This window comes from Lissotriton vulgaris, chromosome 5, assembly GCF_964263255.1.
Source record: "Lissotriton vulgaris chromosome 5, aLisVul1.2, whole genome shotgun sequence".
Classification (NCBI taxonomy): Eukaryota; Metazoa; Chordata; class Amphibia; order Caudata; family Salamandridae; genus Lissotriton; species Lissotriton vulgaris.
The window spans coordinates 1539172411-1539195026 of NC_141693.1; the positions used below are offsets into that span (position 1 = coordinate 1539172411).

Here is a 22616-nt window from a genome sequence, read left to right on the forward strand (position 1 = left end):
TTCACTGGTAGAGTAGTCACATCCTATCCACTAGAATGTTATGAAACATTTAGTCAGTATTACTCACATGGCTTGTGGGAGAAGTCTGGGGGGTTCTCAATAGACTCTTGATGATGGAGGAACTCTCTGCGACCATCTAGGGAATGGCAAGTGGGAAATCCCCAGTGATGATGAACTCCTAGTGAAGCATGCAGGTCTGTTTATTTCACAACTCTTGAGAACATACAATACAGAGATAGAGAAATTATGACTGCCCTCAACATGTCTTGAGGCTGCGATCATACTACGTCCAAAGCTGATAATGACCACCAATACTGCTACTTTTATTGCCCCATGTCCATATTGAATGTGGACAGTAAAATGCCAGCAGGTACTGTCTAGGGGATGGCAGTACTCTGCTGGCGGAGTTTGCAGAGTTTTGCCTGCTCAGCGCTCACCTCAGAATGTGGAATTCGGCAAAACCTCCATAGCTGAATTTACTGACCACAAGTACTCACAGATGAGTGTCAATCCCTGCTGCGCTGCTCTCACCCTCTCACCAGGGGCGTAACACAGGCCCCCGCAGCCTCTGCAGTGCGGGGGGCCTCTACCTCAAAGGGGCCCCCTCGGCACTGCACTCTGGCCAAAGAGCTCCTCATTAAGCCCCGAGGGGGCCCCTCTAAGTACCGTGCAGGGAGGCCCCCTCACTTTTCGTTACGCCAGTGCCTCTCACCGAGCTTCCTCCGACATGCCAGATGCTGGATATTGTGGACTATGCTGTTCAAGCACTCACCCTTCTCCACCAGGTGTTTTCAAGTCAATAGCAATATAGAGAGACTAGACTAGAGAATTCAACGCCCTCACAACAACAGTAAAACTAAACAAAAGTAAAACCAGTTAGTTGATGTCCTGTGAAAATTTTGAAGGTGAGATCCATCCAAATTCGTATTAAGTGGAATGGTTTTATTTTTGGTATGTAGGCTAAGGTATCATGAAGGATTTTTTCAGTGTGTCATTGGTTACTCAATACCATGATGGACTTTGTTTCTATTTACTTCCCAAGCCTGCAATGAAAGGGACAAGCCCTCTGTATGCCTGCCACTGAATTTTCTCCATAAGAGATCGCTCTGGGAACACGTGGTCCAGCCACAAGAGAGACAGTGATCCAGGTATTCCAGGTTTGTGTGTTGATGCTGAGTTCTCTAGTTTAGTCTCTCTCTACTGCTGTTGGCTTGGGAACACCTGGTGGAGAAACGTGGGCATGTGGGCAGCCTAATCCATACCTACCCATTATCTGGCATGTAGGAGGAAGTTTGGAGAGAGGGTGAGAGCACAAGGGACTGACATTGACCTGTAAGTACCTGTGGGCAGTAAACTTTGCTACTCTGCAGTTGACTGAGTTTTTGCTAAACTCCGCGACGGACCTCAGCAAGCTCCAAAAGTCAGTGTGGCTCAGTGGAGGCACTGACACGCGGCACCCAGTGCCAGGCAGGCCACAGAATGTGGGCGCTCTGAGCCTCAATTCCTCTTGGCCCTTTGGCAGAAGCCTAGCACCTGTGGTGAACAGTGAGTAAACGCATCACTGTGGTTGCAGTGGTTTTACTTACACAGAGAGGATTGACATGCCTATATTGCACCCGCAGATGCCGGCATTAACGCAGCTGAGCGAAACAATACTGTCACAGAGATTCACATCACCTGAGTGCATCCAATTTCGGCCCTCAATAAATACACTTGGAAGGCATGAAAAATAAAAAATAACATAAAAGAATAAAATATAAAATAGAGAAATGGGACATAACGTAAGATAATAACACCTGAGCAATGTAATACTGAAGAAAAGTAGTAAAACGAATAATTACAGCAATGGGGCATGTTGAAGGTTGCCTACTCTGCCCGCTCATGGAACCCTGCAGAATTCGGCTGAGTTTTTGAGTAACTCTGTGGAGTGAAACTCCATGATATCCGCCCCTGCCTAGGGATGATGTAGACAGCTTCCATTGATTCTGTACTTATGCTAACAGATTAAATATAGGGTAATTTCTCAGAGGTTGCCTTTGCACAACCTACATACATTCATGTCTGTCCTGGTCTCTCTGCGACTGCCATCATCATAGAATTTTAGGGCAGTCGTGTGAAATGCCTTTAACTTACTTACTAATTAAATTTATTAGAGGTAAGTCTCTGTTGTTGTTATTGTGTGCCGTTAACATTATTCTTTGATTACAAATGCCAGGCAGCAAAGTGAATTCCATCATTAAAGAAATTGTGAAATTTGTGACTCACTCTTGCTCACAAAATAATTGGGGAAAATTCAGAGATGTTCCCACTAACAGATGCTAATATAGCTCATAATTGTTTTTACTTGGAGTGCCAGACTCAGGAATATATTTCTGAATTCAAGTCACTAGGTGTTAGAAATGTGGTTACTGGTTGACTGTAATGTGAGTCCTGGACAAGCAGCAATCACTATCTTAGTCAGGGTAAGGAACTAGCAACCCACAAATTAACCTGTGCTAACTCCCTGGTAGCTTGTCACAGAGCAGTTAGGCTTAACTTGAAGACATTGTGTAAAGTATGTGTGCAACACTTCAAACAGTACAAACACCAGACAAAAAGATTCCACACTAGGTTCAGAAAAATATAGTGATTTTCAATCAATAAAACAAGACCAAAACTATAAAACTCCAATCATTAAAACCGATATGCTGAATTTTAAAGTTTAAAGTTGAATGAGCGACAAAAAGTGCAAAGTGCCAACAAGAGATGTCTGGTTGCGTAGCACTGGGACAAACTCACAAGGTCAGGCCAACTGTGATGGAGCGCAGGTGGGCTACAGGGACCCAGTCAGGCCCACTGAACAAAGTACCTTAAATCCTGGCTGTTAGTGAATTTCTTGGATCCGGGTCGAAGAAGCACCATGCAGTCGAGGCAATGTGTTGGTTCTGAGATGGGATGAGGCTGTGGTGCAAGCTCCTGTTGCGTTGTCATCAAGGATCCTATTGACGAGGCTTGCAATGTGAAGTCCTGACATCGGGAATGAGGAACGTAGCTGGTGATGCTTCGGTTCTAAAACGCTCCATGGATGTGATTCAGAGTCCATCGTCGTCATTGAGGCTACCCTTGGCGAAAGATGCGAGGACCTGGGCAAGAGATGAACCTCGGTTTTGGCAATTTTTTGGTTCTGCGGACTGTGAGGGTGATGCAGGCCTTTTGCACCGGGTTCAAACCACGTACAAGTGGTGAAGTGTTAGTTCTGCTTGAGGATGCACCGCTCAGCTGAGGAGATGCATCGGTTTGGCTAGGGGATGTGCTGCTTAATAAATGCATTGGTTCTGCTGGGTAGCACCCTAGGTGAGGAGAAGCTTTTAGAGGCATGCGTGTGTAGTGCACAGATTCCCTGCCATGCCAGAACTGACTCCAGACTAATTACAGGGAGTATGCAGTCCTTTGTGTAGGGACAGGACACAGCCTATTCAGTGTAAGTGAGGCTGGTCCTAGCTTCCCCCTACCATTCTGTCACTAATAGCCCACTCAGTCACACCAAGCACTATGTATGGCTATCTCCTAGGAATACATAAAGTCCAACTGTCAATTAGACCCAGTCATGTGACCAGAGACAGCCTGCAGGCACCAAATGGCTAAAGTAAGAAAATGCTAAAGTTCTAAAAGTGGCAATTTTGGAGTTGTAACTTAAAATCCTACTTCACCGTAAGTTAGTATTTTAAATTACGATTCCAGAGACACTAAACATGAATCAGACATATCTTCCCATTTGCGTATTACGCTTATAAAATGTAATATGCAGGCATGGGCAATAAATTCTACTCCCCGGGGGACTTTGCAGAGTTTTGCCCACTCTTGCTTGTAACGCAGGATGGGGGCAAAACTCCGCCAACTGCTCTGACATGTGGCAGAGTTTTTCCTCACAAGTGGCTCTCAAACAGTAAGTTGTCGAGCACAACCAAGAACTGGTGTCCCAATTCTTGCCTAGGAACGCATCTAGAGAGATGCTACTCAAATAGAAAATCTACATAGTGAAGGAGCTAGACTGGGTGATGCGGCGAGCGCAAGGTGAGCGTTTTTTTATTTTTTTATTTTACTTTCCCTATCCGGTCATCGGTCCACTTCCCACCCTACCCTGCCCCGCACCACCCCACTGCTGTTACCTGTGCCAGCCACACCTGAGGTTACGTTAAAACACACAACAGTTGTTAAAACTGATATGTGTGCAGTCCAGCATGCAGTAGATGGGAAGCTCTCACGAGGCCTATACAAGAAGTTGGCTTTGAAGTTCTGGACCCTTGTGTGTATTGGAGGCACATGTACAAGATATCTAATTTGGTTCAATCCATCCATGCATCCTAAACATCTATGGCCTCATTGATGTCACTTTTGTGGCATTCTTTGGCGCAGGAGCCTGCTCCATGTTTACAAGGCAGCACTAAAACATTTTTTTTGGCTTAATGCTGCCTCCTCAATATTGTTCTCATTAATGCAGTTTTCTGCATTAAAGGGACGTTTAATGGGTGTTGCTATGGGCGTTCCCAGCAACATTCATGGCTTTTTGACACTGCCCCAGATTTACGAGAAATTGTAACCCTGAGGCAGCGGCAAAAACGTATGCTTCCCCAGGGGAGGTGTAAGGGAGGCACAACGAGGACATATATCTTTATTTCTCCTGGTTTTTCCTGTTTATATGTGAGCTGAATTCTACAGCACACATTGGAAGAGGAAAAAGCCTCTTGTGATTGTTTTTGTGCAGAAAGGTTTGCCTTCCTGCAATGCATGTACCCTTTCACCCTTGCTCCAAGGTGCCTGCATTGGTGCACAGCAGCCCATTGTGTACTGGTGCAGAGGAAAAGGACTGCACCACATCTGATAGATACGGTGCATTGCTGCCCTTTTATTTTGCCGTAGGGCAGCGCAGCAGGAAGCCCTGAGGCGCTGCCCTACGGCAAAACATCATGAATGAAGCCCTTTGTAACCCTTTTTCATTTGAAAGTGATGTTGAAAACTGTCTCTTTCCAGTATGCTGAAATCAGCAGGTCCTGGGGTGAAGAATAGTTCAAAGCCCGTCACCAATGTGAGATGGACTTTGTGACTAAACCTGGGCGGGTAACTATGCTCCGTCATCGTAGTTTACGTAGATTTGCATACTCCGCATCCCATTGCGAACGAGGAGTTTAGGCAAAATTGCAAATCTGTTCCAGCGCATAGTTAGCCTGCCCTTCCACCCTCCCAAAGTAATTATGAAGTAAGAAAAAAGGCACTTACCTTTCATGGCTGCCTTCTCCTTGCCATGGCCGCTGTCCTTCCTCGTCCTGGCCATCCTTGTTCTCTGATAACTCCTACGTTGTACGTCTTGCTAGCGCGAGGAGGAGGCAGCACGGCAGGTAAGTGCATTTTCTCTTACTTTATAAATACTTTGGGAGGGGGAGAGAGCAGAGCGGAGTTCCACTGAGGTTTTTTCCAACTCAGTGGAACTCTGTGTAGAGGCACTACGCCTACTCCTCCTGTGGTTATTTGTGACAAGTGCTGGAAGTTCTGATGCTCCCAGGTGTGGACTATCCTATTCACTTATGAACATGAATGTACACTTTTTAAATACCTGCATATGCTGTACTTCACACCAGAATGCATTCATTGATTCCTGATTGATGGATTTTTATGATGCAGAAAACAAAGGGTGAGTAACATAGGGTTCATGCATTTGACTTGGCAATGTTCTCCTACATTGACATATTGGAGCCGGTATTCAGCATGGTACAGAAGTTGATTGTCCTTAGGATAAATCACTGTTAGTGACACCAATATGATTCCTCAGGATACAAGGAGATTTACATCCATTGCAATGCTGCTAGCTACACGGTGGATGGCAATAAAATGGATGTGCCTGATTCTACTGAAAAGCACGACCTGGAAAAGTAATTTAGTGTATTTTTAATTATATGATGCACAGCAAGTGAGCTATAGCCTATCTGGCTTGACATGTCAGGGTGCAGATGCATGTATACCCATTTGGACGGGCAACAAACTGACATGAAATTTAGGGGCAGATGTATCATCCGTTTTTTTTGTCGCAAACGCTGCGATTCGGAAAATAGCAGCGTTAGCGACAAAAAAAACGGGAATTGGAATGTATCATTCAAAAAGCCTCGCAATATTAAGGAATCGCTAATTTAGCGATTCCTTAACATTGCGAGGCTTTTAAGAAATAGCAAATTGTGATTTGATATTTGAAATGTATCAAGCATTTCAGTGTTGCGATTTTTGACTAAGAATTCGCAAATTACCATCAACTTGTAGTTGGTGGTAACTTGCGAATTCTTTTTAAAAAGCACTTTTTTTAAATTCTAAAGGTGCCATATGACGCTCATACATGCCCTTAGGGCATGTATGTGCGCCATATGCGTACACATATCAAATTCAGGGGTGCAGCAGGGTGTCCTTAAGACACCCTTGCACCCTTGAAATTATTCACAATTTGCGATTAGCTAATTGCTAATCGCAAATTGAGTATAATTTTACATTCATTCCTATGGGCCTCCTGGCCCATAGAAATGAAGGGGAAATTATTCCTTAATTGCGATTAGCAATTTGCTAATCGCAATTAAGGAATTCTAAGGAATCGCTAATAAATAGCGAAATTCTACATACATACCATGTTGCACTTCTCAAATAGCGATTCCTTAACAATTGCTATTTGAGAAGTGCAAAATGGTATCTTGATACATCTGCCCCTATATTTTTTGATGGCTCAATGTACTGGGATGATGAACTAATGGATATGCTGTCTGTTTTTTATCTTGAATGTACTCTACCTTTTATAACATGGCACTGTCCAGTATAATTTGTGACCAAAGTCCTGAAAAGAGGGTATAATAACACTTCTTCTCTCTGTGTTTTAGCTTCCAGGTGAGGTCCTACAGGGAGGTGCTTGTGGTGGCATTTGCTGTCCATGAAATAAATCTCGATCCTAAGATATTGCCCAACATCACGCTGGGCTTCAGGATACATGACTCTTGCCTGTCCGAAGCTTTGGCTGTGGCAAACACCTTCTCACTGTTATCAGGAAGAGAGGCGCTGGTGCCAAACTTCCACTGCAGTGCAAATACCCTTCTACCAGGCGCTGTGGGAGAATCCTTTGGAGCCATCACCATCCCTATGGCCACCATTCTGGGAGTCTACAAAGTCCCTCAGGTAATAGTTAGACAGGTGATGATTCAGCATGAACAACTGTTGTTTTCTACAGCACAATTACAGGTAAGTGACAATCGAAGGAAAAGTTGACAATGACTAAAGGAACAAGTAAGATTAAGTTTTAGTCCCATGGTTGGGTACAGAAGTTGATGAACTGGTCCATTGGGCAGGTATGTCTTATCAATATGGAGAGTGAAGTACACATAGAAGACAATTCCTGGTAAAAGATATTAAGTGCAAGAAATATGAACTTAATGTGTGAAATTAGGAAAACGTTTTTTGTTAAAACCGTATAAAAATGTTTTTATCAGGAAATGCATACATTATTTTAACAATAAATTTAAACGTGTATCTTTAAGTGATCGAGAGACACTGTTTAAATGAACGAACAAGTAAAAAACGAGTTAACAATTTGAAAGTTAAGAATATTGATTTTAATGTAATCATAGGAAAAAAATAATCCTAGCACCACAAATGTTATGGAGTTAATAGCCTCAATATAAAGGAATTCAGTTTTTACCCCTTCCTACTAAATGATTCCTGAACATGATCAATCTGGCAGATAATAATTATACTGATAGCACTATTCACTTTCTTGACAGCCAGAGTGGCTGCCCCTGCCTATATGATAAAATTACTTCTGCTTGGAGGGGACTCCTGGCTGTCAGAATCTCAGCTCCAGTTAGTCAGTTAGACATAGAGATAATTTGACATCATTCATCAAGGTACTGATGATGACAGAATGTGCACTGCACAACAGAAGACCAGCATTGCGCTGGAATTATTATGTCGGTCACTGAAAGCAGTGGGAACTGGTTAGCCTTTATTTTTATTTGTGTGATGAACAGCTTGAATAAACTGAGAGGACGAGAATACAGTCCACTTGCTCCATTTTCCATGCCACAAGCAGAGCGACATCATACATGTAATAGTTACAAATCACTGAAAAGAGGAAAGACATACCACTGATTTGTCAATATGCATCTATCTATCTATCTATCTATCTATCTATCTATCTATCTATCTATCTATCTATCTATCTATCTATCTATCTATCTATTTATCTATCTACTATCTATCTACTATCTATCTATCTATCTATCTATCTATCTATCTATCTATCTATCTATCTATCTATCTATCTATATCTCTGGATGAATTTTTCTATAATGTATATATATATTTTTTAAGTGAAACAGGAGATGGAAGTATATATATATTCACTGAAAGAAACATGGGGCTCATTTATGAGCCCTTGCATCACTTTTACACCATTGGTGCGTCACTTTTTATGACGCACCAGCGGAGTAAAAAATGTGCTGTGTTGCACCATATTTACAAAGTGACGCATCTAGGTAGATGCGTCACTTTGTTAACCCCTGCGCCACATTATACCTGCCCCAGGTATAATGTATGCAAGGGAGGCGTTTTGGCGCAAGAAAGAGTCATAGAAGTGACGCAGTGAAATCTATAAGAATGACGCAGGCACTAACAACATGGGACTTGCCCATGTGAAAGTACACATTGCTGGACTTGCGTCACTTTTGTGACACACTCCAGCAATGCGTCACTTTTGCGCCTACAGATACATCAGAAATACTGAAGTATCTGTAACTCCTTACGACATGATGCGTCATACTGTAAATATGACGCATCGTTAGTGTCCCAGGGAGATTACAGTTACAGTTAGTTGTACTAACTGTAACTCTCAGGTCCACAATCCACTGGTGATGATGTCACATATTACATCATTTATGACATGGTCAGCGACATCATTGATGACATCACTGATGACATCTCAAATGACATCACTGATGACATCATCCAGTGAATGTGGTTTGGTTTGATATTTAAATATGTATGATTATATAAATACCAATCTGCATTTAAAAATCTGTGAATATATTCCTATCTTGAGAGAGGATTTAGTAGCAGTGTGATTAACTGTTTAGTTGACTAATTTATAGTGTCTCACTAAATATATTGGATAGTGACTAAACTGGGTGAATATCTGTATTATTTTGTCAGTTGTTGTGTAAACTGCTGCACCAGTTAGTAAGTCTGAGCGAAATTTGCGAATTCGCGGTCCACAAATTCGTGTGAAGTGGCAAAAAAATCAGCGAGATCACGAGTTTTCCCGCGAACTCGCAGATTTTTGTGCAATTTTGCAAAAATATGTGACCACGTGTGCCTGTAACTTTGCCACCACGCCAAAAGGCGCCGAGGTCCCTTGAGTGAGCTGGCCAATATAGTGGGGACGGGCAGGAAGACGTTTCATACTGCTAGTGTGTGGTGGACGGGGCCAAACGGGCAGGGCTTCTATGCGAGTTTACATGCATCTTGTTTATAAAGGGTCAGAGACCGAGCAGAGCAGCACATGAGGAGAAAGCAGCCTCCTGGTCACAGGAGCTACACGGGGATGGCGCTCGGGAAACTCATGGATGCAAAAATACATTTGGCACAGGACCCCAGAATCCTTCAGATGTCCAAGATAGCTCTGCTGCACGTGTTGGTACAAAGCCATTCTGATCCTGCTGAGTGGGTTCAGGCGAATGTAGCTGCTGCTGCTGGACAATGTCTCATCTCATACTAAACTGCCCGGTACAGGCATATGCTGGCTCTGGGCAGTAGGGTGCAGTGGCATGCCGGTGCTCCACGCCTGGTACGAGCGCATACCGGTGCCAGGGGGGACACGTGTTTATTGGTGCTGTGTAGCAAGCTATGACTTTACATTTTGACTGCACCAGACGGTGGTACCACCTACATGGATCAGGAGCATCCAGGCACCAGACTTCATGGTGCAAGAGCATAATGGTGCTGTGCGGTACGGGTATATATGTACTGGGGGCAGAGGGGCACTTAGCACAATGTGTGCTCACACCCAGAGGGCTCCCAGACAATTGACCACAAATGATTTTCACACTGAAAGGGCTCTGGGGCAGTTCAGCAGCATGGGGGCTCACACCCACTGGGCATTGGGGCAGTTCAGTAGCGCGTGGGCTCACAACCCCTGGGCAGCTCAGCAGCGTGGGGGCTCACACCCAAAGGGCTCGCGGGCAGTTTATCAGCACCACCCTCTGGTTCACCACTGCCACCCTCTGGATCATCACTGTCACCCTCTGGTTCATCACTGCCACCCTCTGGTTCACCACTGCCACCCTCTGGTTCATCACTGCGACCCTCTGGTTCATCACATCACCCTCTGGTTCACCCCTGCCATCCTCAGGTTCATCACTGCCACCCTCTGGTTCACCAATGCCACCCTCTGGTTCACCACTGCCACCCTCTGGTTCACCACTGCCACCCTCTGGTTCATCACAGCACCCTCTGGTTCACCACTGCCACCCTCTGTTTCATCACTGTCACCCTCTGGTTCACCACTGCCACCCTCTGGTTCATCACTGCCATCCTCTGGTTCATCACAGCACCCTCTGGTTCACCCGTGCCACCCTCTGGTTCATCACTGCCACCCTCTGGTTCACCGCTGCCACCCACTGGTTCACAACTGCAACCCTCTGCTTCATCACAGCACCCTCTGGTTCACCACTGACACCCTCTGGTTCATCACAGTCACCCACTGGTTCATCACTGCCACCCTCTGGTTCACCACTGCCAACCTCTGGTTCATCGCTGTCACCCTCTGGTTCACCACTGCCACCCTCTGGTTTATCACTACCACCCTCTGGTTCATCACTGCCACCCTCTGGTTCACCACTGCACCCCCTGGTTCCCACTGCCACCCTCTGGTTCACCACTAACACACTCTGGTTCACCAATGCCACCCTCTGGTTCATCACTGCCACCCTCTGGTTCACCACTGCCCCCATCTGGTTCATCACTGCCACCCGTGATTCATCACTGCCACCCTCTGGTTCACCACTGCCACCCTCTGGTTAACCACTGCCACCCTCTGGTTCATCAAAGCACCCTATGGTTCAACACTCAATGTTCAATGTGATTAGATGTTGAACCATGTAAATACCAGTAAACGCTGTTCTTCCAGAGGGAGGCTTAAAAATGTTGCGCTACTACGTCATCATTATATATATTTGAATTACAAGCCCATTGAACGGCTGACCGGGCTAGTTCCTGTTCATGCATAGTACGAGGTTCACCGCCCCCTACTCGTCTTTTCAGTGCATTCTCAGTAGCTTGGAATAGGTGTTTGAGGTAATATCTTTCTGGTATGGGAGGGCCATGTTTACTGTAATCTAGGCCTTTAGGCCTGTCAAACTGCCTTGCTCTACCTACGTAATTCAGTTTATCCACTTCCTCTGTTTCTGGCTCATCCTCTCCAGAGGCTAAGTCGTCCTCTTTCTCGTCTGACTCATTCTTGTGTAAGTTCAGAATTTCGTTACGAATTTTCCTGTACATACATTCTATCTTTGACATTGTATCATGTTTACCGGCAGCTATGTTGTCACTCCAATCAATCATACCTTTAGTTACTTCTTTATTTGGCTGGTCTTGTTTCCTGATCAGACAATTAATCAAAAATCGTAAAAGCATGCATTGAACCTCCACCTTTCTTTGTGCCATGGCCTCATGTATACTCTCGGGTCCCTCCCCCGTTCTAATGAAGTGGTATATTTTTTCTAGATGGCCCTTCATGCCTGGTAATGTGATCAAATAGTCTGCAACGCGTCTTAATCGTACTGAGTACATGAGCATTGAGCCTACACCTGGTACTGGATCATATATACAATTTTAAATCGTTACAGTTTGTTTAAGAGGTGTTGCTGTAATTTTTGGCGTTCGTTGTAGTGCTAATTCTCGTAGTGTTCGTGATGGTGGTGGTGTGTGCAGTATGTCTGTGGTGGGCCCCCCTCCCACTGCCCCTTGACTTGAGTCGTCTTTCACTGTCAGTGTCACTACTGGTGTGGGTTGATCCTGTGACACGGGCAGAGCGAGAAAAGGATTGTTTGGATTGTTGCCAGGAGGAGGAGGGGAAGGAGGAAAATCTGCATTAACATAATCCGGAGCGGCGTCTTCCAAATAGGAGGAAAGAAAAATGTCCGCTGCTGTCTGTTTATGTCTACGGACTTTAGTCGAGATCAATGGTGGCGGCAAATTACTAGGCACTTGCGGGGTCACTTTAGGTAGTCCTTCCGCTAGGACGGGATACATGCCTTTAATAAGGGCATTTCTTTGTCTATCTACTTGTTCTGCCTTAACCCATTCACCTTCTTCCTTTAGCTCTTTTTCTCTGGCTTTTTCTGATGCTTCTTTACTTCTCTTTGCTTTGTGTATTTCTTTCTCAGTTCTCCTATGCGCTTCTTTACGCCACAACTCTATGGCATCTTTCTGGGACTGTCTAGCTTTCTTTTTCCATAATGCTTCCTCTACTCTCATAATGCATTCAGCATCCCTTCTCCCTGAGACAGGCCATCTATATTTCTCTTCCAGATCCTTCGTGTAATCTACCCATAAGTCTAAAAACAGTATCTAGCCCGTGCTTCTGGTACATAAAATGGCCAGGAGTGTCCCTAGGCGGGACGGGAACTGCCTCTTCGAGTATCCCTTTCCTGGTCCCTATCTGACGTAATTTCGGAAACAGAGGCATGGTGTAACTAACTTGAACGAAAACACAATATACACAAGAATAGACTGAAAACAATCATTCATACCACAACATTAAAACATTAAAAACAGATACATCCTAACTAGTACATAGAAAAAACACAATCCTGAAAAACTTGTTTACTTTATGCACTGCAAAAACAGTACAACCATACCGGTCTCGTAAAGAGACACGTCTTTACCGCATCCACCTGAATGAACACGTCTTTACCGGATCTGTGTACCCAGACCCGTCTTTACCGGGGATCAAATAAATGAACCCGTCTCTATGCGTTCCCAATAACGGTACTCACCGGGAAGCAAAACTGAAGGCCTCGGAAACTCGATACTGGACTGGACTGCTACTGCTTCTGCTGCGCATGCGCCTCGGAACAGGTGGGCCTCGGGATACCTCGGGCCTTGCTCTCTCAGCTTGGGCTCTGGTCGGGATGGTCCGCAATCCTCACCGGCTCGTGTGGATGCCTGGTCGCAGTCTCCGTCTCCTCCGTGGGCCTGAGGGAGTAGGCAGGAAGTCCCGCTGTCGTGTACACTTGAAGTCCGTCATGGATATAGAAGGGGTCAGGGCGCTGGACCTACATCGCCGGCGCGTGGGGAAGGGGACTCATCCCTATTCGGGCACCAGATTAATGTGGTAAATAATTGATTACCCTGTCAGAATTTCTATGCATTAATAAGGATTGCTCATAAAATGAGAGGCAGAGTCCGTGGTGTCCGATTCAAAAGGGCTTTAATGCAATAGCTCGAGCTACTGGAGAATCGGGTTCCATCACCACTAAGGTTCAGGAAGGATCGTCATCTAAATTCTTTATTCACATAACACATTATATATAGTTAAAACATACATTGCATTGAATAGAGAAGGCGGAGCGCTCCAGGCGGAGCAAGTGAAAGAGAGAGATAAGAACACATGGGCGTGAAAGAAGGCGTGTAAGGAGGCGTACACGTGGGTGTTCACTTGATGAGTCATAGGTGTGTCATAGGTGGGTGGATGCATAGAGGGGGTCTGCATGGTCAGCAGGAACCTTTACCCTACTTGTGCGCGCAAGACTAGTCATGACGTGAAATTGACGTGTAACTGGGGGAAGCTGGGGGAGCTGACTTTAGCACTAGTAGAGGAGTCTGGGATGTCAGAACGACCTGCACCTTTGGCACATATGATATCTTGTGTTTGGAGGATGTATTGTCTGAAGTAAAGGTCGCTCGAGCAAAGGCTGCTCATCACTAAATGCTAGTGTGTGCATATATTTCTTCATGCATTGCGTGGGGGCATGGGCCTTCTATGGAAATGGGTTCAGTAAATCACTTGAATGGAGATGGGAAGGCTAGGCCCTATCTTCTGCAGGCGGAATATTTTTACCCCTTTCACTAGACTGGAATGTGTTTTCTGTGGAGCTGAGCAGATAACTGTAAGCAAAATACTGTCTTTGGCAGGCCAGGCTGGGCACCTCTCGGCTGAGCAGGAAGTAAGGGAGAGGTCAGGGATACATAACTAAACTGCATCTTTCAGAGTCAGAGGAGGCTCGGAGCCTGAATTCGGGTCCTGGCTCAGCTGTGCCACAAAAACGTGTGCATCTCGACTTTTAAACGTGTACCATGTAAATGCATTGGCAACATAGGCCTCAGTGCAGAATTAACATTTCATTCATGGAGGGCCTAATAACTGACATGCTAACATTGGACGGAAATGCAGAGGCATTATTATTACAGACATGGGAAGGGAATTACATGATGACATGGACATACATGGGGCATAGGTACATAGATAGGGTGCGAGTGGGGGACACACTGGCCACGTAAAATTTCTATTTCCTCATTCTCTCCTTGTCCCCTACTGTGCCCTTCAGGACACGTCTATATTCAGGAGACCATCTATTTATTCATATAGCATCATTTGCTCGTCTTTTTTCATTTGTGCACGTGAACGTGAACGTGGACGGGGAATACAGGCAGTGGCACACAAGCCGCAAATCGCTGGGCCACATTGCAGACAGAGACAGCAACTGAATACTATGAGCAGTATTATTCCCAGGAAGGACAACACTGTCCAACCCCATCCCGCTATTACACTCCAGAGCCAACCGGACCAAGACCATGGGTCTTAATGCATTTCACGGGCTATCTTGTGGAGTCTTGTTATTGCTGCATACACTGATGGCGCGTTATTTTGGTATAAACACGCAACAACTGGAGCCGATCACTCTACAAGCCCCGCCCCTATCTGCCAGGATGATGTCAAGAACAAGGCGGTTCTGAAGAACAACAAGTCTCATAGCAGACTGCTCCTCTGTTAAGTTTCCTAAGGCAGAAGTAGTCTCATTCACTACTGCTTCCAAAGTTCTTGTCAATCTGCGTATCAATTTACTATTTTGGACGGGACCTATGAACCAGAAATATCCTTTAATGAAATCTTTATATTGTTCCCACGCTGTCTCAGTCTGATCGACAACTGGGGAATCGGTCTCCCTCTTGTGTCTAACATGTACTAGTCGTGAGTCTCGATGATAATGGGATGGGGCCAGAAAAACAGGTGGCAGTAGGAACGCTATATAACACGTCCCACCCCAGTCTAAAGGCAGACGTACATAGGCTGTCTGACCGCAAATGAAATAGGAATGGCGGGAAGCTTTGAAAGTAGACTTTCCTTTATCATTGAATTCGACCACAGTATTACAATCACTGTGTCCTAAGTGCACTGAACCATTCTTTCTAACGCATAATTCACCTTTTACTGGTAAAACTGTTATGAACGGTGAACCTATATTTGTCTCGGACTGGACGTTTAGAATCATAAGGTTAAGGGAAACATTTCCTAGTTCGTACACTTCATTTTCTAGATCTGTTCCTTTCCTTTGGGGAAAACCATCTTTGTCGGGGAAACATGCCTTATTCATTACTATATTCAGGTCCCCCCAAATCCATTCACTCTGTGAATCTGTGAACTTTCTGTCTTGTGTTGATGACATTAAAGCAAACCATGCTCCGTACAAACCATTGTGCGAAAACGGATAAGGAAAGAGGGGCAGAACTCCCTTCGTTTTCTGATAAGGTGGGAGTCGGCCACATACCCAGCAATTCGTTACATTGCTGGCCTGGTGAGAATGGTGTAACATACGAATAAAAGTATTGTTGCGCAGTGCTAGTCGATATGACAATTCATGGGGTGGCAGGTCACTGAATGTGTGCTCTACAGTGTCATTGAAGGAAGAATGTATATGTGAACCAAGAGGAGGAAAGAAAACATGTAGCGTCAAGCTTATACATATAATCGATATACTTAGAAAAAACATAATGATCAAAGTTACTATGCATCTGCTGCGTAAGGTTTTGCAATATTTCTCTTTCATCTCTCTCTGCCTATCTCTCTGTCTATTTGGGTCTACGATCTTATACATGTCAGGAACCTGTCTAACCGCTTCACCCGAGGGGGACTTAAACAATTAAACGCTGTCTGACTTACTAGACCGTAGCTTCAGTTTGTACTCCTGTTGTGGAGTGTTTTCTAGCAAAGGGAGTTTTGAGTCACTGATATAGGGGCAGTCCTTATTTTCGTTTACCGATCCAAGTCCATGGAAGCGTTTGACGTGGTGGGCATGTATCCAGCCCTTCCTCCCCTCGACCTTGACGGCGGTCCTCGTCGTTAACAGTACCAGCTTCGGTGCGCGCCAGCGGGGCTCGAGAGGACTTGAATGATCAAAGTTCCGAATAAAGACAAGATCCCCAGGGACAATCGAATGTTCTTTCACCTGGGTGTTGTCGGGGAAGGCAGCTGCAACCTGTCAACGACAAGAAAGGAGTGCAGACATCAAAGAAGCCAGGTAATCTGTCAGCATATTACTGTCGACATCGGTTATTCTTTTTGGCATAGGCGTACCCCACATATTCGGCGGTCTACCAAAAACCACCTTGTACGGGGACAGTCCTGTTCTGGAATGAGCTACCATACGCATGTAAAAGAGGGCAACCGGCAAGGCTACCATCCAATCCACGCCTTTTTCTGCACAGACCTTCACTAGTTTGGTTTTAAGTGTCTGATTGTGTCTCTCAACGAGACCTCCTGCCTCAGGGTGTCGTACACAATGGAATCTCCACTGGTACCCTAACAGAAGGGATACTTGTTTCATTAATTCAGAGGAGAATGGCTGACCGTTATCTGAGTACACGACACGGGGCAAGTCGTATCGCGGAATGAATTCACGGACCAACTGCTTGGCAGTGGTCACAGCAGTGTAATCTGGGACTGGGTACGCTTCTGTCCATCTAGATAGTGCACATACAACTACGAGGACGTACTTGTATCCTCGACATCTGTCCATCTGAATATAATCCATCTGGAGGACTTCAAAAGGGTGGTCAGGAGGATGAAATCCACCTTGTTCCACGGGAATGCCTTTGCCTGGATTGAACTGACAACAGATAATGCAGGTACGCACTTTCTGTTTTGCTGCTGCACGTAGATGCTTGTTGAACCAGATATTCTGTAGACTGTCTAACATTGCCTTTTCTCCTAAGTGTGCTGGACTATGTGCTGTATTTATGATAACTTGAACCATGGAGTCAGGGAGAAACCATGTGGCTTTGCCTTTTGTCATCCAACCCTGGTCTGTCTGGACCCCTCCTTGTTCAGTCCATTTCTTTATTTCGTCTGGAGTGGCATGTGTCTGTATGTCGAGTACATCTTGTGAGGGATCCCTAACTGTCATGCAGTTCGTCAGTGATGGTACTTCTGTCTTTGTCTTGTCTGTGGGAATGTCTGTTGGAGTCTGAGCTGTAAGTTTAGCTGTTCGATCTGCCAGGTCGTTACCCTGGGAAATGGTGTCGGTGACTTTAGTATGTGCTTTGCACTTCATGATGGCTATGGCTGTAGGCAAGTGTATTGCATCTAACAGAGCCTGAATGAGGGGACCATGCTGTATCTTGGCCCCATGAGAGGTCAAAAAACCTCTCTCCTGCCAGAGGACTCCGAAGTCGTGAACGACTCCGAAGGCATACTGTGAATCTGTGTATATGTTTACTTTCAAGTTCTTGGCTCGTATGCAAGCTTGGGTCAGAGCGATGAGCTCTGCTGCTTGGGCTGACAGTGTGTCAATTCGATGTGTCTCTATGACTTCAGTATCAGTGGTCACTGCATATGCGGCCACTAACTCTCCTGTGCTTGTTCTCATGCATGAACCATCTACATAAAGTGTCAGGTCTGGGTCTGGCAGTGCAATGTCTGTCAAATCGTGTCTTGGCTTCGTCACTGTATTAATTACTTCCACACAGTCATGTGGTGCAGGGTCTGCTGTGCTTGAGGGCAAGAGTGTAGCAGGGTTCAGGGTATTGCATCGTCTGATCTCTATGTGTGGCTGGAACAATGTCAGTTCATATCCTGTCAGTCTTGCTATAGTCAGGTGTTGTGTCTGAGTCCTGTTCAAGAGAACTTCCACTGAGTGTGGAACCTGTACTGTCAGGGGGTGTCCTAACACGATGGAATCGCTTTGTCTGATTGCTAGGGCTGTTGCTGCAATTGATTTCAGGCACGCAGGCAGAGCCTGGGCCACTGGATCCAATGTACTAGAAAAATAAGCACAAGGCTTGTGTTTTCCTGCTTGATCTTGTGTAAGGACAGATAATGCTGTACCATCTCGTTCAGTGACAAAAAGTGTAAAAGGCTTGCTGTAACATGGAGTCGCTAAAACTGGTGCTTGACATAGAGCTTTTTTCAATTCATCAAATGCGAGTGTATGTTCTTGAGTCCAGGGGAGGACAGTCGAAGACGCTGCCTCCTGTGTTGTCAACTGAATGAGTGGCTTGGCTAGATATGCATACTGGGGAATCCACTGTCTGCAGTAAGAAGTGAGGCCAATGAAGGCCCGTACTTCCTTTTGTGTCTTAGGCTGTGGAAGATTTGCAATTAACTGAATGCGGTCTGGTGTCAGCTGTCTACCCCTCTTGGACAGCAAGTGTCCAAGGTACACCACTTGCTGTGCACAGAATTGCAACTTTGAAGGGGACACTTTGTGCCCCTTGTCTGCCAAAAAGTATAAGACTGTCAGTGATGCACGTTCGCAGTCACGTTCTGTTCGTGCTGTAATCAAGAGATCGTCCACATATTGGAGCAGTGCGGTGTCGGTAGGCATGTGAATACTGTCTAGTTGTCTTTTCAATGCTTGACTGTAAATACTAGGACTTTCTGTGAACCCTTGAGGAGCCCTCGTAAATTTGAAGCTGCGTCCATTTAAACAGAATCCAAAGAGTTACTGGCTCTCTGGATGTATTGGGACACTAAAGAAGGCGTTCTTGAGATCGATTACAGTAAAGAACGTCGCTTCGGAATCAATTGCAGTCAGTAATGAAGAAATGTCTGGGACCACTGGGTACTGGGGTATTATGCACTTGTTCAGTTCTCGGAGGTCAATCACTAGTCTGTAGACTGGTGGTGCATTTGGGTCAGTTCGTTTAAGAATAGGAATGATAGGAGAATTACATACATTTGAGTCAGTTTCTACAACCACTCCCTGTGCAATAAGTTCATCAACAATTTTCAGTAATGCTACTACAGCATCAGGTGGTAACTTGTATTGTCGGATTCGTGGCAGTACTACTCCTTGTTTGAGAGTGACACGGTGTGGCGTAATGTGCATGTAACCTACATCAGTCGGACCTTGCACCCATAAATGCTGCGGTACATTCTGGAGTCTGGGATCAAAATCTCTCAACACATAATGTCCTTTAAAATCACGTAAAAACAATCTCACTCCTTCCGGAGAACAACAAATCACTGCTCCTAGTTCTTTCAATGTCTTTATACCAAGTTGTCAGGATCCTTCCTAATGAACGGCCAGCAAGAGTTCTCAAAATGAGCCAACAGGACTGGAATCTGGCCCCTTCCTGGTCCAAGGCGTGGAATTCACGGAATTCCAAGATGGCGGGCGAGCAGGACAACTGCCAGCCTAAGCTGCCAGTCTAGTCTCCTGAACATTCTAGAACAGAGTTCAGGTGAGGCGCGCGCTCTATCAGAGCTGCGCACTTCACCAAGAATTCAGCCCGAGGCAGTTAGAGATTTCGAGTTAGAGTAGGAAACGTTTAAAGGAAAGGTTATTTACTGATTTCCGGAGCAGTTTAGAGATTTATTCCTGGTAGCGACTAGTACCATAGTTTCCCTGCAGAAATTGCCACGTTGGGGTCTGACAGAAGAAAAGAAAAGAAAAAAGAAACATTCTGAGAGACTTCTTCAAGAGAATGTGTGCCGCTTCAGGAGCAGAGCCAGCTGTCTTCACGTCAAAGAAAACGGCTTTCACAGAGCTAAGTGAAAATTAATTTAGACAGTATTGTTGCAGAAAAAAGGAATTACGCTTTCAGCCTGTGACATTTAAAATCTAAGAGATAACAGTTGCGTTTTCAGCAGGTGTTTCGAGACACAGCAACAAGAAATTAAAATCGTCTCCCAGAGAATTGTAAATAGTTGTTAAAAGGCAATTTAGACAATTACTTGAAGTAAATGGAAAGAAAAGGCTTACCTGAATCTAGTGAGACGAATAACTTGAGCAGGAAAGTAGCAGTCTGAAAAGAAGAAAGACAAGTACAGATCACATAAAAAGAATAGCGGAATGCAGCATTGATGAGGTATTCACAAGCCAACATACAACACAAGAGGAAGAATAAAAGACACAGAGTTGCATAGCGTGGTAGGTCTGTAGTCTAGAAAAACACATATTCTAAGAGAAATAATAGAGTGGAATATTAACACAGTCATTTCATTTTAGTGAGTTTGAACACAAGGCAACTCCAGTTAAGAAAACACACAGTAGAAAGAAGAGCTGCAGGTCTATGCAGTCCCATGGGTATGTAGGTTTAATTAACAATAGAAGGAGGTAGAACAGAGTTAAGATTTATAGGCTAAAAATATTTGTATGTTTTAGTATTCACAGGAACCTAGTTTGGCTGATAAAGTCAGAGGAGGATTCGCTGGAGTATCGAGGGACCGGACCAGTCTCTTCTGTGCCTTTCTTTTATTATGGTTATTTTCTCCACTTTTCCCCTTCCCTTCTTCTGATTGCTTGGAGTTATGATTTTAATCTGACTCCGACTGATTGGAGAGAGGGAGTTGGAAAGTAAGCATCTTCTGTTCCTGTGCAAGTCGACATAGAAGAAAAGGATTGGAAATTCGTGGAGCCCTGACAGAGTGAAGTGCCCACGTTGTAAATTTGCACCCGAACAGAATGGTTGAGGGGGTTAATTTACAGACCTTAGGGGCGGTATTGGATGCCATCCAAAAAGAGTTAGTGACAGTTAAGGAAGAGAATCGGGGTTTGAGGCAGGAGGTGATAAATGCCAGAAAGGAAACAGCAGAGTTGGCGCAGAGGATTAGGGAGTCACCTCCAGGAAATAGGGAAACTCCCACCACATCAGCTGGGGATGTCAATAGGTTAACTACACAGGTGATACATTCTTTGTCACCAGTCATTCCCTTAGCTGCACCAGAGAGATTTAGTGGGGACCCACAGAAAGCTCAAGTATTCATTACGCAATGCTCCCTGCATTTCATGTGTCGTCCTTCTATCTTCCCCGACACACAATCTAAAGTGGCATTCATCTTGTCTTATTTCAGCGGAGATGCAGCAGCCTGGTCAATGCCCATAGTGACTCGAGATGACCCTCTCCTGCAGAATTATGATGAATTTAAAAAAGAATTCTTGCGCATATTTGATCAAAGGCGAATCTCTCAAGCTGTAGACAATGAGCTATTAGAATTAAAACAGGGGAATCGAGATTTGGTGGCGTATTTGGCCCACTTTAATAAGTTAATAATGGAAACAGATTGGCCAGAAAGCAAAAGAACAGCAATTTTTTATCGAGGCCTGAGGGATGAATTAAAGGACGGGTTGGCGCAGATTCCCAACCAACCCACAGAGATTTCAGCTCTCATAGATTTGGTCCTGGAGTTGGATTTCCGGCAAGGTGAAAGGCGAGGTGAAAGGAAGCGAGAATTTCGAAGCACCGTGCCCCGTTTTGACAGGGCAAGAACAGACGTAGGAAGAGTTGCGGAAGGGTCCAACAACCCAGAACCCATGCAGATAGGGGCAATAAGAGGTCCGCTTACCAAAGAAGAAAAGGAGAAGAGACGAGCCAGTAATTTATGTATGTATTGTGGTTCCGGTGGACATTTTGTGAGGAATTGCCCAAAGAAACCCAAGGGATCGTACAAGCCGAAGGAAAACTAGTTGCACCACCTGTAGAAGGAGTTGTACAGGTGGATGCGAGTCAAAATCCAACTCCACAAGAGCATCAGCTGGCCAATATGCTGCAGTCATCCTCCCCGCATCTGATTCAATCCATGACAATTAAATTCCGTCAGGAGGTTAAGAAAGGAGTGACGGTGATGGTGGATTCAGGGGCAACAGGGAACTTTTGCGATCAAAAGTTTGCTGCCAAAATAGGATTGAAGGCAATACTCAAGGAAAAGAGTGAACCAGTTAGAGCCATCGATGGAACAAACCTATCTTCTGGGCCCATAGTGAGTCATACCGAAATGGTGCGGTTGATGAGAGAAGATGGACATCAGGAAGAAATCCAGTTTAATCAAATCGATGCTCCTCAATTCCAGCTAATCTTAGGACTTCCTTGGCTCACAGAGCATAATCCGACCATCGATTGGGCCGCAAGAACTATAGAAATGACTTCGGATTATTGCAAGAATCATTGCTTTGGAGACCAAAAGAAAAAAGATCAAGACAATCCAGCTCAGGCCCTGTGTTCAGCGAATGCAGTCGTGTGCGTAATCAACACACAGTCAATACCATCGCAATATCAAGATTTCGAAGATGTGTTTGATGAGCAGGAAGCTGAACAACTACCTCCCCATAGAGTATACG

General features: G+C 45.0%; 1 protein-coding gene across 1 annotated transcript in view; it reads left to right on the top strand.

The window, feature by feature from the left end:
• Positions 1-22616, top strand: part of LOC147712966 (extracellular calcium-sensing receptor-like) — a 72413-nt gene that overhangs the window by 20827 nt on the left and 28970 nt on the right. Inside the window, exons 2-3 of the mRNA XM_086919751.1 lie at positions 5807-5906; positions 6891-7182. Of these exons, the coding sequence (XP_086775877.1) occupies positions 5807-5906; positions 6891-7182 (392 nt within the window). The remainder of the gene's footprint in view (positions 1-5806; positions 5907-6890; positions 7183-22616) is intronic.